Source organism: Mus caroli, chromosome 2, assembly GCF_900094665.2.
Source record: "Mus caroli chromosome 2, CAROLI_EIJ_v1.1, whole genome shotgun sequence".
Lineage (NCBI taxonomy): Eukaryota > Metazoa > Chordata > Mammalia > Rodentia > Muridae > Mus > Mus caroli.
This window is the reverse complement of record NC_034571.1, coordinates 86024780-86039938: the sequence shown is the minus strand read 5'-3', so window position 1 is coordinate 86039938 and position 15159 is coordinate 86024780. Positions and strand designations below refer to the sequence as shown.

At 47.6% G+C, this 15159-nt stretch overlaps 1 protein-coding gene across 4 annotated transcripts in view; it reads right to left on the bottom strand.

Moving 5' to 3' along the window:
- Positions 1 to 2044: 2044 nt before the first annotated feature.
- The window catches only part of Ambra1 (autophagy and beclin 1 regulator 1), a 181753-nt gene continuing 168638 nt past the window's right edge, over positions 2045 to 15159 (bottom strand). For all 4 annotated transcript variants that reach the window (XM_021182585.2, XM_021182592.2, XM_021182598.2 and 1 more), the window contains 3 exons: positions 10420 to 10512; positions 9230 to 9423; positions 2045 to 3545 (listed from right to left, as the gene is read on the bottom strand). In XM_021182585.2, coding sequence (XP_021038244.1) covers positions 3049 to 3545; positions 9230 to 9423; positions 10420 to 10512 — 784 coding nt within the window. In that variant the 3' untranslated portion in view covers positions 2045 to 3048. The remainder of the gene's footprint in view (positions 3546 to 9229; positions 9424 to 10419; positions 10513 to 15159) is intronic.

Sequence of the window (15159 nt, the reverse complement as noted above, 5' to 3'; positions counted from 1 at the left end):
ACAGGAGAGGAGAGGCTCAGTTGTTACCAACTTCTTCCACTTTACCATATCCCCCTGCCTGGGGGCCAGGAGCAGGGTGCTCTTGGGAGAATGAAAGTGTTGTATGTATGGGAGAGGGCAGAGTGTTAAGCCATCAAATGAGGAGACTTGTTAAGGACAGGAGGGTCCAGAAAACAGAAATGCCTCCAACCACGGGCAAAGCCAATGCAGTCTGAGAAGCCTGGGCCTTTACTTCACCCACCCACATCTCAGAGCTCATGGATGAACTCTGGAAAGCTGAACTGAAACTAGGGGACCCAATTTAGTCTCTCTGCTTTCTTTGTTCTAACTGGGTCTTGGAACGCTTTCTTAAGGGACTACCAGTCTCTATCCTGCTGACACCACGTAGTTGTAATGTGTAAGGGGTCCTGCAAAGGCTTACCACTAAGGAGGCTCTCCCTGGATGTGGACTTCCTAAGGAGACAAGGTATGACTAACCAATCAGAACGGGTAGTGAAGGCATGCTCACTTTTAGACCACTGTATCACAAGCCCTCTTTATATCCTGTTTGCAATCAACTAGACAGCATGTTCAGTTTCCCCGTGCCTTGACTTCTGTGTTGATGACAGACCCAGCTGTGTGTACCTTGGCTGTTAGTCACGTGGCCCTGATAACTGAGGTCTTTACTTGAGGGGTTTTGATGGGGGCAGATCAAGCACACTTAGCACATTGTTTACACTCAAGAAATTCAGAGTCTCTCCTGTCAAACCAAGGCATACATCTGTTTGTAGTAGAATAAGCTTGGCAGTGGGTGTCCTTCCACCCTTCAAATATTTTAATTCAACTTATTTCCCTTAAAGGAAGGCGGGTCTCAAGATGCCTGTGCTCTGCGAGTTGCAATGGTTTGATTGATTTTATGGCTCTGAAAGTAAACTGAAGCAGTTCCGTAGTACACTCCTGCAAGGAAGATCAAGGCACAGAAAAGGCAAGTGGCTTGTCCAAAGTCACACAGCTAGTGGATGTTTACTGACACAATTCACTGGCAGTACCCTACAGTGAACTGCAGATACAGTTCACAGTACCTCAGTTTGCATTACTTGCTTGGCCATTTTTGTTTTCATCTCTGTTGTGTCAGAACCTGTAATTCTCACCATCCCCACCTCCACCCAGTATCCTACCTGTGGTAGTCCAGCTGCTGGCAGTTCCTTGGGTTTTCTATTATACTTTAAAGAAATATTTTTATGTATATTGGTGTTTTGACTGTGTATCTGTATGAAGGTGTTGGATCCCTTGCAACAGGAGTTAGACAGTTGTGAGCTGCCATGTAGGTGCTGGGAATTGAACCTGGGTCCTCTGGAAGAGCAGTCAGTGTTGTTCTCTGCTGGGCCATCTCTCCAGCTCTTTATTACACCTCTTTAAAGCCCCTCTCACTTTCTTTCTCTTTCTTCCTTTCTTTTCTTCCTTCCTTTCTCTCTCTCTCTCTTTTTTTTTTTTTTTTTCCGAGACAGGCTTTCTCTGTATAGCCCTGGCTGTCCTGGAGATTACTTTGTAGACCGGGCTGGCCTCGAACTCAGAAATCCGCCTGCCTCTGCCTCCCAAGTGCTGGGATTAAAGGCGTGCGCCACCACGCCCGGCTCCCTCTCACTTTCTTAAGGGGCTTGACAAGTGAAGCAGCACATGGACAGGACAGGGTAGTGGCTCCTTCAGGGGTGCTTGCAGACAAGCCCACACAGTCTCCTCTCAGCTGCTCAGAATTTGCCAGTGGTCTCTAGGACTGGACAGAGTCTCAAGATTTTGGTGACTCAGCTGTCACTCCAGGCCTATAGTCCTGGCAGGAAGCAATCAGGATGACTCTCTCCATCATGCCTACCTGCCCCAATGTGCATCCATCTAGGAAGCAGCCCTCAACCAGCTGACTTGGGCTAATGGGTCAGAGGATGCCATTACTAACTAGGTCCACTGAACTGCCTAGGGAAACCTGCCCCCCCCAGTTGGATGTCCTCCACACCCCAGTCCCAAACCTCTTACCCTCCTTCCCTCTCGGCAGAAAGAAGCAGGAGCCTGGTGAGGGGCGTGTCATCATTTTAATGATGTAGATCTTTGGTGTCTCCCTCATTAGCAGTAGACTATCCCCTCTCCTCCCACCACAATGTTTCTATGATGAGTGACAAACAGAAAGGAAATCACATTTTCATACTAAAAACAAAATGATCAGAGCCTTGATTTCGCCACTAAAAACTACACGTACAGTTCAGGATTCCACATGCAACACCTCAAATCCCAGACCAAGACCTCACATTCTGACCGGGAATCTCCTCCCTCCAACCCTGGGCTGGCTTTGGCCTATGCTTAGGTAATACTGACACCCATAGGTGCTGCATGGAGGGCCTTGTGGAGGGGGGAGCTTGGTGGACATGCTGGGGGTGGGCCAGCCTACACCCCCCACTCCTGAGGACCTGTCCACCACCATGTATTGACTCCATTCTGTGACAGGCAAGCAGGCTATTTCCTTTACTCCACAGGTGTCCGCATTTGGTGAGCATAAGTCACTGACATGGAAGCTGTGCCTGACTTTTCCATCTCTGTGGGCTACGAGGATGAGAGAGGCTGGAACTCTGGAAGGTTTAGAGATGGAAGCAATGGGGGGGGGGGTGCTCCTCTGCTCCTGGTGGCTTGTCCCTCCAGTAGTGGGCAGGGAAGAACTGTCCCACCATTCTGTCCAGGATGGTGTGGTCTAAATCTGGAAGACTTTACTCTTCTGGGGCTTCTGCCCAGGGTTGAGTCTCCTAGGCCAGTGATCCTAGGAGAAATGGGGGTTCATAGCAGAGACACCCACTTGCTTCTTTATTCACACCAGGCTCGGCAGTGTGGCTCTTCCGGGCTCTAGATCATGGAAGGCTCTAGTACCCCAGGCCAGCCTTGCCCCTTGGACTGCCCCCTTATCCACTGGCTCCATGCCCCACCCTCTCATTCCTCCTGTTCTTGGATGCAGGCATCAGTTCCCAGTCAGCTGTGAGGTCCTGCTTCTGCTCAGCAGCTTGAGGGAGGTACCAGTGCCTCATTTTGTCTCTATCGGTTCTGTGGCTCCCCACTAGGGCCTGCAGCTTCCCCCCGGTTGCTACCATCACCCTCAGGAAGGTGACTGTTATTGGTCACATTGCAGTGCATGGTTGGTCCCTCATTGCTGGCAAGGGGGACTGGAATGGGAACAGGGGAGGAAGAGGACAGGGCTGCCTGGGGTAGTTCCCTCCCAGAGGTACTGGGCTGGTCCCAGGAGGCTGTCCGGGGGCTTAGCGCTCGCTCTGCCAGTTGCCCAGGTTCTGAGAGCAGTCCTCGAGAGGTGGAGGGCTGGGGTGAGGAGGTACGAGCAGCCCCTGACTCTGTGCCTGTCTGGGAGCTGCGGTGAATGCGGTGGCTAACGATGATGTTGTTGCCAAAGCCACCCATGGAGGCCATGGTGGTGCTCTGTTCCCGTTGTACCACAGCTGTCATGCCACCCTCGGCCATCAGCCTCTGGATCCTGCTGAGGGCATCTTCCCCACTGCCACCATATTCTGAGCCCTCGCCTGGAAGGTACAAAGCAGAAGAAAGAAGGAGTCAGTTGCTGATCTGAGCCTCTGAGTCAGGCACAGGAGCTAGCAGACACTGGGGGATTGTAGGTAAAACAAACAAACACAAACAGCAGGACAAGAGTTGAGCCCCAAGGACTGCTCTTCACACCTCTGTTTTACTGGGGAGGAAAAGGCCAAGTTTTATGAGTCTGTCAGCAGAGCTTGGACCAAAGTGAGGGCTTGGCTTTAGTGAACCCTTCTAGCCCCTTTCAGAATGCAGGTTGCTTTGAAAAGAGGCAAAGGAGAAGACTGGACAGCTTGCTGTGTCTGTCCCTATATGGGGTGACTTTCAGACCTGGTCCTGTCTTTGGGAAGAAACACATGCCCTGCAGGAGGTGGTTCAAAGGCAGTCTGCCAGGCTTTATTTCAACCTTATCTTTGCTCTGTTCTTGTTATCTTCTGAGAGCATTTAAATGCCCCTAGAAGTCCTGTTGTCTCTTTTCTCCCTTTACCCATGGGTCTTCATATATTATCCCCAGCTCTCCCTGGGCTGTATGCCTGATACCACATTTCCTGGAGAGAACCAACTGCCAGCTGTGATGCCAACTTGCAGCTCTGGATAATATAGGTCTGTTCCCCCATGAGACCTGGACATTCACAGCCCATCCGATGGCTGGCTGGACTTGGCCAAGTCCAAGTCCTCACTCAGTACTTGTATAGTGCTGGAGAGGAAATGCTTGTCCAGATAACTGGTACGCAGGAAGCAGCAGAACGTCTACCTCAAGTCTTCTCTACTCCTCACCAAGCTGGGCAGCTACAGTCAAGGCTCCCAGCTGCCAGACCAGGACCAGCTCCACCAGAGTGTTGATCCGTCTCCTTCACTACCCTGCCCAGTTTGGAATTCTTTGGTTTTGGAGTACTCATGGATGACAGGTAACTCAAGGTTACCTGTTACTAGCTGGTTTTACAAGTTTTTCTTTGTCCCTTGTCCTAAGTCTTTTCTCTGTTTGCTTATTTGTCTTAGGCTTCTAGGTCAGTTACCTTCATTTCTTCATGACTTAGCTCTGTCTAAGGCCCCATCTCTCTTGCATAGGACCTGACATTTCTTCCTCTGGGTCTTGATCCATTTTCCTCAGCTCTAAGCAGTGAGGACTCTACCCCGGCTTTGGCTTTTCCTGACATCCCAGGAAACTGTTCTTAACCCCCATGACAGCTGCCCTCCTCTATCTGCCCTGAAGAGCTAGGCTCCAGCATTACATTCAGAAGGTAGGAAACCGGAAGGCTCTGAGTCCTCAGGACCAAACTTTCAAATAACAGGACAAGGCAAGGGGGAAAGCAAGCTAGCCCTCACTCAGTGCCAGTGAAGCCTCCATCTATGAGCTGCCCTTCTATGGTCCTTCCTATCGGTCAGGCGATCTCCATGGTTTCCCAAGAGCTCTCTGAGGACTCTTCCTGTTTCTTGGAGATCTGTAGTGGACTGGTCTGGGGCCTATAGGCATTGAACCCATCATGACAATTGTGTCTGTTCAAATCCTAGAACTTCCCAGTGGTTGTTTCCAGGGAGAGAAAAGCTACCCAAGTCCAGCCCCAGAGTGCCTTGTGACCAGCACTCAAGTATAAGACTCTGTCCTTTTCTGCTGCCTGTCCGTGACTCCCGACTCCCCCACTTGGCTACTTCCTAACTGCCTCTCTTCTCTCTTCCCATCCTATTTCCAGGTGTTGTCACTAGGGGTTTAGTTCTTTTTCCCCCTGAGTAACACAAGGTTTCTCTGTGTAGCTCTGGCTGTTCTGAGACTTGATCAGTAGACCAGGTTGACCTTGAATTCAGAGATCTGCCCACTTTTACCTCTAATTCTTAGTTAACCGAGCTCTAGTTAAGGCCACAACTGCTCAAAGCTCAGCAGCTCCAGAGCTCTCAAAAATCTCTTTGACAGTTGAGGACTTTCTGACTAGACCCTCATCATATTCTTGACCTATTCAATCAATGCACATAACAGTCTTTTCTAAAGCTGACCCAGCTCTGCTCCCTGACTATGCATATTGAGATACTATACAAGCTCAGGTTCAGGGGTCAGTATAAATGCCACATCTTTCACTCATGAGTAGAGGCTGTAACAGTTGGAGCTCCAACAATGCTACATACCTTTTTTCTGACTCAGTTACTAGTGACTACATCTCTTGCTGCTGGACCTTCCTGGAGATCTTATTCATCTCTGGGCAGTGCTAATACATGGTCTAGGATGAAATGTCTATTTGCCATGCTGCACATAGCAGCTCCAGCCTCAAGGCAACTTTAAAACTGGGTCTTATTCTGCTTCAGGAGAAATCTTTCTATGTCTGCCTCCCTTATGGACTTGCCCTTTGAGGGACGAGGCACGGTTTCATTATATGATTCACGTGATTCCTTTTCTAAAACCTGTCAGTTCATGGTGCTTCATACAATGAGACAAAGGAAAAATAATGAGACGCTGAAAAATAGTGGATGGGACATTGAGAGATGTGCATGTAACAGCTGCTGGGGCTGAGCGTGAGCAGCCTCAGCCCAAAATCCTAAGCTGTGTTTCTCTCCTAGAATGATAAGGTGAGGCTAAGAGGCAGCTGGTATATTCTCAAGAGGAAAGAAAGCCTGAGGCCCCACTAGACCTGCATCTGAGCAATGGTGACCACAGTGGGCAACTCTGCCGCCTCTTCCCCAGGAGCTTACGTATTTCTTTTAGAGTTTCAAACCAGGTTAGTGCTGTTGGCAGACTGTTCCCTTGGCAAGTTCTGAATGCAGAAGACAGGTGGGATCAGCAACTTCCCATAATGCCCTTCAGCTGCATTTAATTCTGGGGGTGGTATACAGCCAAGGAGGAGAAAGGAACTGGGAACTAAGACCGTGTACTTCCCATCATATATATGTGTGTGTGTGTGTGTGTACACACGCGAGTGCACGTGCAATGTTCTAGCTCTTCCATAATGGCACTTGTTTTCCCCTGGCCTGGGGCCTGAACTGTGAATGCTGTTTTAACTTTTATCTTCACCACAACAGAAAAAGGCCCAAGGCTGAGAGGCAGAGCCATGGAGTTCTCCAAGAAGCAGGGAGATAGGGCCTCCTGTGGTTCCATTCATTTGTTCTACACACTACTTGAATGCCAGCTACATGTTGGCCATGTACTCCATGTGCACCAGAGCTGGGAGCAACAGTGAGCTTTTCTCACTCTCTGTGCTGCCTCCTGGAGTAGGGTAGCATGTGGCAGGGTAACTAACATTCACGTCCCACAGCAGTTCCAACAGAACTTCCTGCTTAAAGCCTGGCAAGTATAAGAGCAAATTCCCTTGTGGAGAGTTTCTCAAGTGTTACAAATGGCTGAGCGGCTCTTAGTTGTTTGGAGAGGTGGGAGTGCAAGCAAGTGAACAGCACCTCACACATGTGCTCTACCTCTGAGCTACACTCCCAGACTCTCAGATTTTTAGAAAAAGAAAATGAGAAGCAGACAGGTTCTATTGGGTTTATATAATGTAAGGAGTGGCTGGCTACAGGACGATGATTACTACAACCAGATCTGGTTCTCAAACTAACAAATCCAGGCCCTGGTAAGCGTGGGTGTGTGAGGTGGGGTGGTATACAGCCAAACCCAGAGGGCTAACTTCAACTAGGCTTCTCCTATGTATGCCTCTGGAGACCTGGCCACCAGTTCAGTCTACTTAAATAGTGAGGAGCTATTGTGCCTGCCTCTGGATGAGAGAGTGCAGGTAAGGAGAACACTGACAACCATTATCTGGAATCAGAGCTCCAGAGGGCACTTAGCAACCAACTCCTCACTTCCTCTTGCAGCCCACCTTCCCTTTCTGTCTAGTTTTTGAAATGGGCTACTATTCGTGGAGAAGCTGGCTCTGTGTGTGTGTGTGTGGGGGGGGGGCGGTGGTGGTGGTGGTGGTGGTGGGGTCCGGAGCTCTGAGAGGAGTTTGCAGGGCTGAGGACAGAAGCTTTCGATTCTGCCAGGACTCCTGATGCTGCTGTCTGCTGGGCTTCTGGACCAGCAACTTCCCGCTCTGCTTTAAGGAAGCCAGAGATGGGGAGGAACAAGAAATAAGGTTCAAGCCCTTAAAACCTGAAAAGGTCTGCTTCTACCCTTCTACCCACCCTAGTCCCCAACTCCCAAACAACTCCCAAACAAGAAGAAATAACCTGCAGTCCAAAATCAGCAAGACAAAGACAGGATTCTTGTGGGAGATCAGACACTACTAGGAGGTACACATCTCTTCAGCAGCAAATTCTGCTCACAGCCACCGCTGTACCTTACCTTTCGGACAGAAGTCGCCCTCCACCTGGGAATTCTATAAGCAACTCTGCGCATACATCTAGCCTCAATTCTCAACGTGTGCCAGGCTTTCCTCAAACAAAACACCTGCTAGTGGGCCTCTGTCCACATGATATAGTTTCCAACTCAGGGTTCCTGCACATGCTCAAATGCTCCTGCCAGCACATTCTGTCTAACTACTACTCAGCTCAAGGACTCGGCTTCCCTGACCCCATAGAGAAGTCCTGGCCCTTCCTTGTCCCTCCCAAGATCCCTATCACACTGAAGGTGCCAGCTGCCTAGCTGTTGGCTGTTTAGCATCACTCAACTCCAAGCTCTGAGGGGAAGCATGGCAGCTCATTCTTAGAATCTCTTCCGTGTGGGTAAGTCTCCATGATACTTGCCTCATCAGGTCCTCTTAAGAGACCACTGCCCCAGCTGAGAGTACTTTCTGGCTCTGCTGGAGAAGCAGTGGTTCCTTGAGAACTTAGAGAACCTAAACTTCTGGGAATGAGCTTCAGAGATTCCAGGGTGGCTCAGAGTCCATAAATCCCTGCAAAAATGGGCCTGGAGATGGCTGAATGAGATTTCATCTGTCTCTTCCTCCTCTTCTTCCTCCTCCATCTCACTTAGGCTCAAGGCTGCAGCTGGCTGGCTCAGCTAATACTGCCAGCTGCTCATGTCCCCAGCAAGGGGTTTCTACTCCATAAAGAGCCCTGGACTTCAGATGTGAGAGATGGACTAGGCTGCAAATGAGAAAAGGGATTTAACTTTGAACATTTCAGTTCATGGCAGGGAGAAGGAAAGGGCCCATGGAGAGAGAGCAGCAGTGTAGAAAGCCATTCCCTGGAGGCAATATCAGCAGATTTGTTACTCTTGGCCTGATGCACATCAGGGCTTCTCCTTCCATGGTCTTTCAAGCAAATAGCTTGATGAGAACTAGAAAGTCTGTTTAGACGCTACCTTGTGTAGAACTAGGAGCAGCAAAGGGCTGGAGGTAGGAGGTAAGGAGAGTGAGAACAGCCTGCTGAACGAAGTTGCTGATGGGTTACAAAGTGGCTTGAGCCCTACCACTGGGAAGTGCTAATTGGTTCTTAAATGTGTGAGGCCAGCAGAAAGCACGGCTGATGCTGGCAGTGTCATACCTGAAGTAGGTGAGAGGAAGGACTGCTGGTATGCCCAGCTGTATCTACATCAAAACACTGCTACCAGAGGAGCACCAAGAATTTCACTTGAGCAGTACCAATATGCCATGCTAGCTGAGGGGAGATAAGCTAGGGACCCTGCCTTGGCTCTGGAAGGAGCACTCCCTATGGAATCTCACTTTCCAAGCATGCTTTTTGGTCCTCCATGAGCATAGATCTTATTCTCCCCGAGAGGACAGATGATTTTCAGTCAGATGTCCCCGGCTCCTACCTTCACCAGGACCTGAAGATGCTGCCCCTGGTTCCTCTTCCTCCCTCTCAGTCTGTGTTTCAGCATTCTGCAACTGGAGGGCCAGAGTCTGGGTACCCTGAGATGTCACAGAGGTGGTTGGGTTCCGAGGTTGCAACCCAATTGCATTCATCAAACCCATGTCTCTGTCTGTCCGCCATGTGGCTCTGCTGGTTCTAGGTGAAAAAGACAAGAAGTCAGAAGAGCTTGGGTGGGTCCTTTCCAGAAGTCTTGGATTCCATAGCAATTCCAGGCCCACAGCCTAAGAAGGGAGAGCCATGATACTACAAGAACTTCTTTATGGCAGCCGTGAAAAAAGAGCCTGGTAGGTTGAGAGCACAGCTACCCACAAATAAAGCCCAGTAGCCAGAGTAGTGCTCGCCTTTTTTTTTTTTGGATATTTCTCAGACATAGACTTTTGAGCCTAGGACAGGCAGGACAGCTGAGTTCCAGACTTCACTTTTCGCTTCTTCTGGGATTATTTTTCTAGCTGTACCCTGCAGTCCCTAGAGCAAGCGGCACCTGCCTTAGGTCTCCCAGTGAACCAGTGCTTTGCTTTATAATGTCCTGGGTTTCATTAGTGGATTAAGTGAAAAAGATGATTAGTACCAGATTTCTATTTTCAGTGGCCATGGGCTATAGCCATTAGCAGCTTGGTCCTTGTGGCCCCTAGTCATCTTAAAGCGATACTCCACTCCTCAATTCTCCTTGGGCAAATGAGCAGATTTCACAGGGCAGAGTTTTTCTCCTGGGCTCCTTATTTTCACTCCAAGTGTGCACAGACACCATGGCCAGAATTAGAGAAGGCATGTGTTCTACAATAAGACTCCAAGAGTAAGGGTTTTGTCTTCTTTTGCAATTACGTGACATACATTTGTGTATGGGTATGAGGATATGAATGCAGATATGAGTGCCCACAGAGACCAGAGGCATCAGGCATCCCTGGACCTGGAGTTACAAGTGGTTGTAAGTTGCCTGATATACGGCTGGGAACCAAATTCAGGTCCTGTAAAAGCAGTATGTACTACTAACCACCAAGTAATCTTTTTAGGCTCTGTCTTCTTTTGACTGTACGTAAAAGCCTAAGACATGTAACACATCAATGAAAGGCTACTATGGTTGAGCAAACATCCAGAGACCCTCAAACACAGGACTTTCCGACTGTAGCTTACCCAGGCCGCTCGCTGCTCCTGCTACTTGAGTGGACAGTGAAGACTGTTTCACTTAGCTGGTCCCAGTAGTACTCGATGCCAGAGTTTAAGGCCCTGATGGTCCATTGGGAAAGGTGAGAAATAAAAGGTGAAAGGTATCAGAGAGGTGGTCAGGAATTCTTGACAAGTCCTGGACTTGGGGGTTGTGGTGGGGTGGTCCATTCAGAAAGGAGAAGGTCCAGAAAGCTCCAGCAATAGGGTGCTCAATATTGGAGCATCTCATGTATGTTGAATATTCCAAATGCCTTCAACAGGCTTCTTCTTGGAGCCAAGAGGCAATTAAAAATACCAGTATCAGATATGCAGCAAGTTCCAAGTATCTTTTAGAAAAACATTGGTAGAGACAGTGAACAAGAGGCTAGAGGGAACTTACTGGAGAAACATGCCATGGACAGCTGTCAGAAGGATTAACTCAGTTCTCAAAAAGCAGTCACTTGTGCCCAAGTCCTCTCCGATTGATAAGAGAAAGAACAGAAGCACCTCAACAACCTTATCTACCTGAGATGAATGGCTGGGCCACTTTCTTTTGTGGCTGGAGAGCCTCCTTGGCCAGGCTCAGCAGGTTAAGCTGTAGTTCATTCAGGTGGACTGTCTGCAGTGCTCTACCTGCTGTGTTCCCCGGGCTACCAAGTCTTAGTTCCATGGGCAGCTTCTCCCCATGCCAGAGGGAAGCATTGATCACTTCCTTTTCTACAAAGACTTGTCACCAAAAGCTACAGTCCTACATGACAATGTAGATCCCTAAACACAAACAGCTTCTGGGGATTCAGTACTAATAAAGTGCCTAGTTAGCATGCATAAGGCCCCAGGTTAAATCTTTACCAATACAGACACAGACTATCTTGCTTTGGAAGAGTCCTCCCTAGCCAGGCAGAATGGTAAATAACTATACTGCTAGCAACTTGGGAGATAAAGGTAGAAAGATTGAGAATTCCAGGCTAGTCTAGGCTATATGAAACTATATCACAAAATAAATGAAGAGAAAATTAAAGATCCTTCTCTGATGAAGTATTGACTTGTAACAGACACTGGCTGAGAATAGGGTAGTGATGGCTGGAGGAACAAGAAGTGGGAAAGGGGGTTGTTTTTTGTTTTTTTTGGGGGGGGTTGTTTTTGTTTTTGTTGTTTGTTTGTTTGTTTGTTTTCGAGACAGGGTTTCTCTGTGTATCCCTGGCTGTCTTGGAACTCACTCTATAGACCAGGCTGGCCTCAAACTCAGAAATCTGCCTGCCTCTGCCTCCCAAGTGCTGGGATTAAAGGTGTACGCCACTGCCTGGCAGGGGGGTTGGTTTTTTAAAGATTTCTTTTATTTTACATGTATGTGTGAGTGTTTCAACTTACACATGTGCACCAGAGGCATGTTTGGGGCCTGTTGAAGCCAAACAAGGGTGTTGGATCCCCCAGAACTTATCAGCTTGTTATTAGCTGCCAGGGAAGTGCTAGGAATTGAACCCAGAGAGACATGGTAGTGCAATCGTGGCTTACATGTTGTGGAAGTAGCTAACCACTCAGTAACTGGATCTAAGTTATTTAAGTTCACCCCATGAAATGGAACCCCTGCCTGATACTGCTAGGTGGTCAAAACCCTGAGACCGATACCAGTTGGCCTAGAGGAAAACCAACACTATCATCTGTTAAAAGAACACAACAGTAAAATGATCCTAATGACATTGGCTCTACCCACAGGCCAATACTTCACTCTGCCATCATCAGAGCAGTTGTAGATGATGCAGTAGATGATAATCAACACAGAAACCCACAACTAGACGACGTGCAGAGAATAAGAGACTTTGGAACACTCACTCCTAAATGGGATATCTTCATCAAACCCTTCCCCTCAGGGTCCAGAGAGCTATGCAGAGGAGGTGGAGGAGAGATTCTAAGAGCTAGAGGTGGAAGATGACTCTAAGGAAATATTATTCCCCAGCTATAACAGGCTGATGTACATACAGACTCACAGAGACTGCGGTAACATGCACAGGACCTGGACAGCTAGATGAGCTCCCAGTGCTAAGACGGGAAAAGTTGACATGGTTACCACTTCTAGCCAAGAAGCCACTCACAATGATAGCTGCTTGCAAAGAAAAAGTTAATTTTCTCCAATCACATTTCACTGGGAATATTAACCACACTTCAAGTTAAGGTTCATGCCCAGGAGCAGTTAGTTAGCCAACACAAAATTAGCTCAGAGATATTTATGTAGACTTTTGTCTTGCATTGCTTTGTCTGGGCACTAGTTTGTCCCACTGTTTCTTTTACTTGTATATTCTAGTTTCCACTTATATGGTTTTGTGTGTTTGTGTTTCCTGCTTTCTTTTTGTTTTTGTTTTTTAAGAGAGAGAGACAAAGGGCATGGAGTTGGATGAATGGGGAGGGTCTGAGAAGAGTTGGTGGAGAGGAAAATTATCAGAATATATTGCATAAACATTACATGCAAATCCTAGCACTCAGGAGGCAGAGCCAGGTGGATCTCTAAGTTGAAGGCTAGCATGGTTTATAGAGTGAGTTCTAGGACAGCCAGGATGACACAGAGAAACTGTCTCAAAAAACCAAACAAACAAATTAAAGAGAAAAAAGAAAAAAAAATCCAATTAAAATAAAAAGAACAGTAAGTGCTCTTAACTATTGAGCCATCTCCCCAACCCCTCCTAAAATAGGCATTTTGTATTTATTAAATATTATTAAATATTTATCTAGTATAGTGTGTGTGTCACATGGTATGACAGGCATGTGAAGGTTTTGAGGATAATGTGTGGGAGTTGTACCTTCACTCACTGATATATCTAACTAACCAAACAAGTTTTTAAAGTTCACTAATTAGCTCTCGTAGACAGCCTAAATGATATCTAAATTACTCCAAAGTTCTCCTAAACAAGTCAGGAAATCAAGTTCCTGAAGAGCTCTGTTCTTCCAACTTCCTATTCTAAACTCCAACACCAGTGTTTAGAAGGTTAAGGGAGGCCATCAGGATGGGCCCTAACCTGATAGGACTATGGTGTAACCAGAAGAGGAAGGAAGGACTCTTTCTTAGAGGCTCAGTAGTGACATGGTGAGATGGTAGGCACCAATAAACAAGGAAGTCAGCCCTCTCAGGAAACCTCTGATGGTTGTCATTGCAACCTCCAGAACTGTAAGAAAATCAGTATTTGTTGTTTAAGCCACCAGGTCTATGTGTTTTGCTAAGGCAGCCTAAATAGATTATGATATACTCTGGTATGTCAGTTTGCAACCTGGGGGCAGTGTCACTCTCCTTTGACAACAGAACATGCCTAGGGAACAAGAGATGGAAGTCAGCTAGAAGAAGGTGAGTTTGGGGAGAAGTTTGAGGGGCTTCTTTTCCAATCCTGATGAGTCAGCACAGGCATGAATGAGCAAGGACTACAGTGGGCTGCCATGTGCAGAAGGCAGCAGAATTGGGGAGACCCTAGATCTAGCTGCACAGAGCCTGTCATTCTGGTAGAGGTTTCACCTGAGGGAATGCTAGCTTCCTCTTGCTCTACTCTCTTACATGCTTGTATACCTCATGCTCACTGAACTTTTAACTAGACCTCTCTATAGAGTAGAGTCTCATTTCTACAAAGAGTTATTTCTGTGGTCTAAAGACTACTGGAGAGCAAAGGAGAGAGGTAGCCTTGTATTAGGAAAAGACAAATGGCCAGAGACAAACTGCAGATCCTCTCAAAATAGCACTTTTTGGTGAGCAAATTCTGGCTGCATTATCTCTATGTGAAGCCAGCTGCCAAGAAGCCTTGGATGTACAAACTTGTCAAGATTTATTGACAGGTTGCAATACCATGTGGGCCTCTGCCAAATCCCTCCTCTGTAATTCCTGTTACTCAGGGTTAGTTAGTGACAACAAACTGTTCACAGCAAGCCTACAACAAATCATGTACTGTGGCCAGGAGCCTTCTTCCTGTCTCAGAAAGGAAACTATGGAAGAACCAGTCTGTTCTGGGACCATCAACATGACACTGCAAGTCATGGACTCCCATAAAATACTCCAATCAGGCTGCACATACCATCCCTTATGAGCTGTGGACTAGGCTACTTACAGAAGACGTCACAACTGGGTGTGTAATTACAGGTACAGACCTGTACTAGCATCTGGGAGGGTAAGGATGGAGGGTCTTGAGTTTGAGCCCTGTCTCACTGCTCTGTCTTTGTGGCCAGTGAGCCTGACAATGGCAAGGACGTTTTGGACTTGATTTCATATCTGAGTACTGTACTCAAGGATCAGAGGTGATGAGACCTTTTCTGGTGACTAAATGTCACTGATTCTGCATTTTAGTTAAAGAATGATTTTCAGCCAGCTCTTTCTTTCTTGGGACTTGGTAAGGATGATTGAGACACTGTTCTAGGTTCTTCTTGGGAGCTAGACAAACATACAAAGGGATAAAGACTGAGAAGGTCTACAAGAAGCAGTGTTTCAAATGGACTTCTACACAGCACCCAGTTCTCTTCAGCAGCCTCTCTAGGCTCTGTTTCTGGGTGTGGCTCAATCAGTCTCACTGCTGGGGCCCTCCTGGGCTCCTTGAGTAGAAGGAAAAGCCAGCCTTGCTTTCTCAGTGATCCCAATGTTCTGTTCACAAGATCTGTGGCTTGGAACTTTGCACCTTCCTAAGAACACTCCTCATCTGACAGTCTCAGGGATGCCTCTGATGACTGCTTCCAGGAAGACTAGCAGTTATTTGCACCATCTCT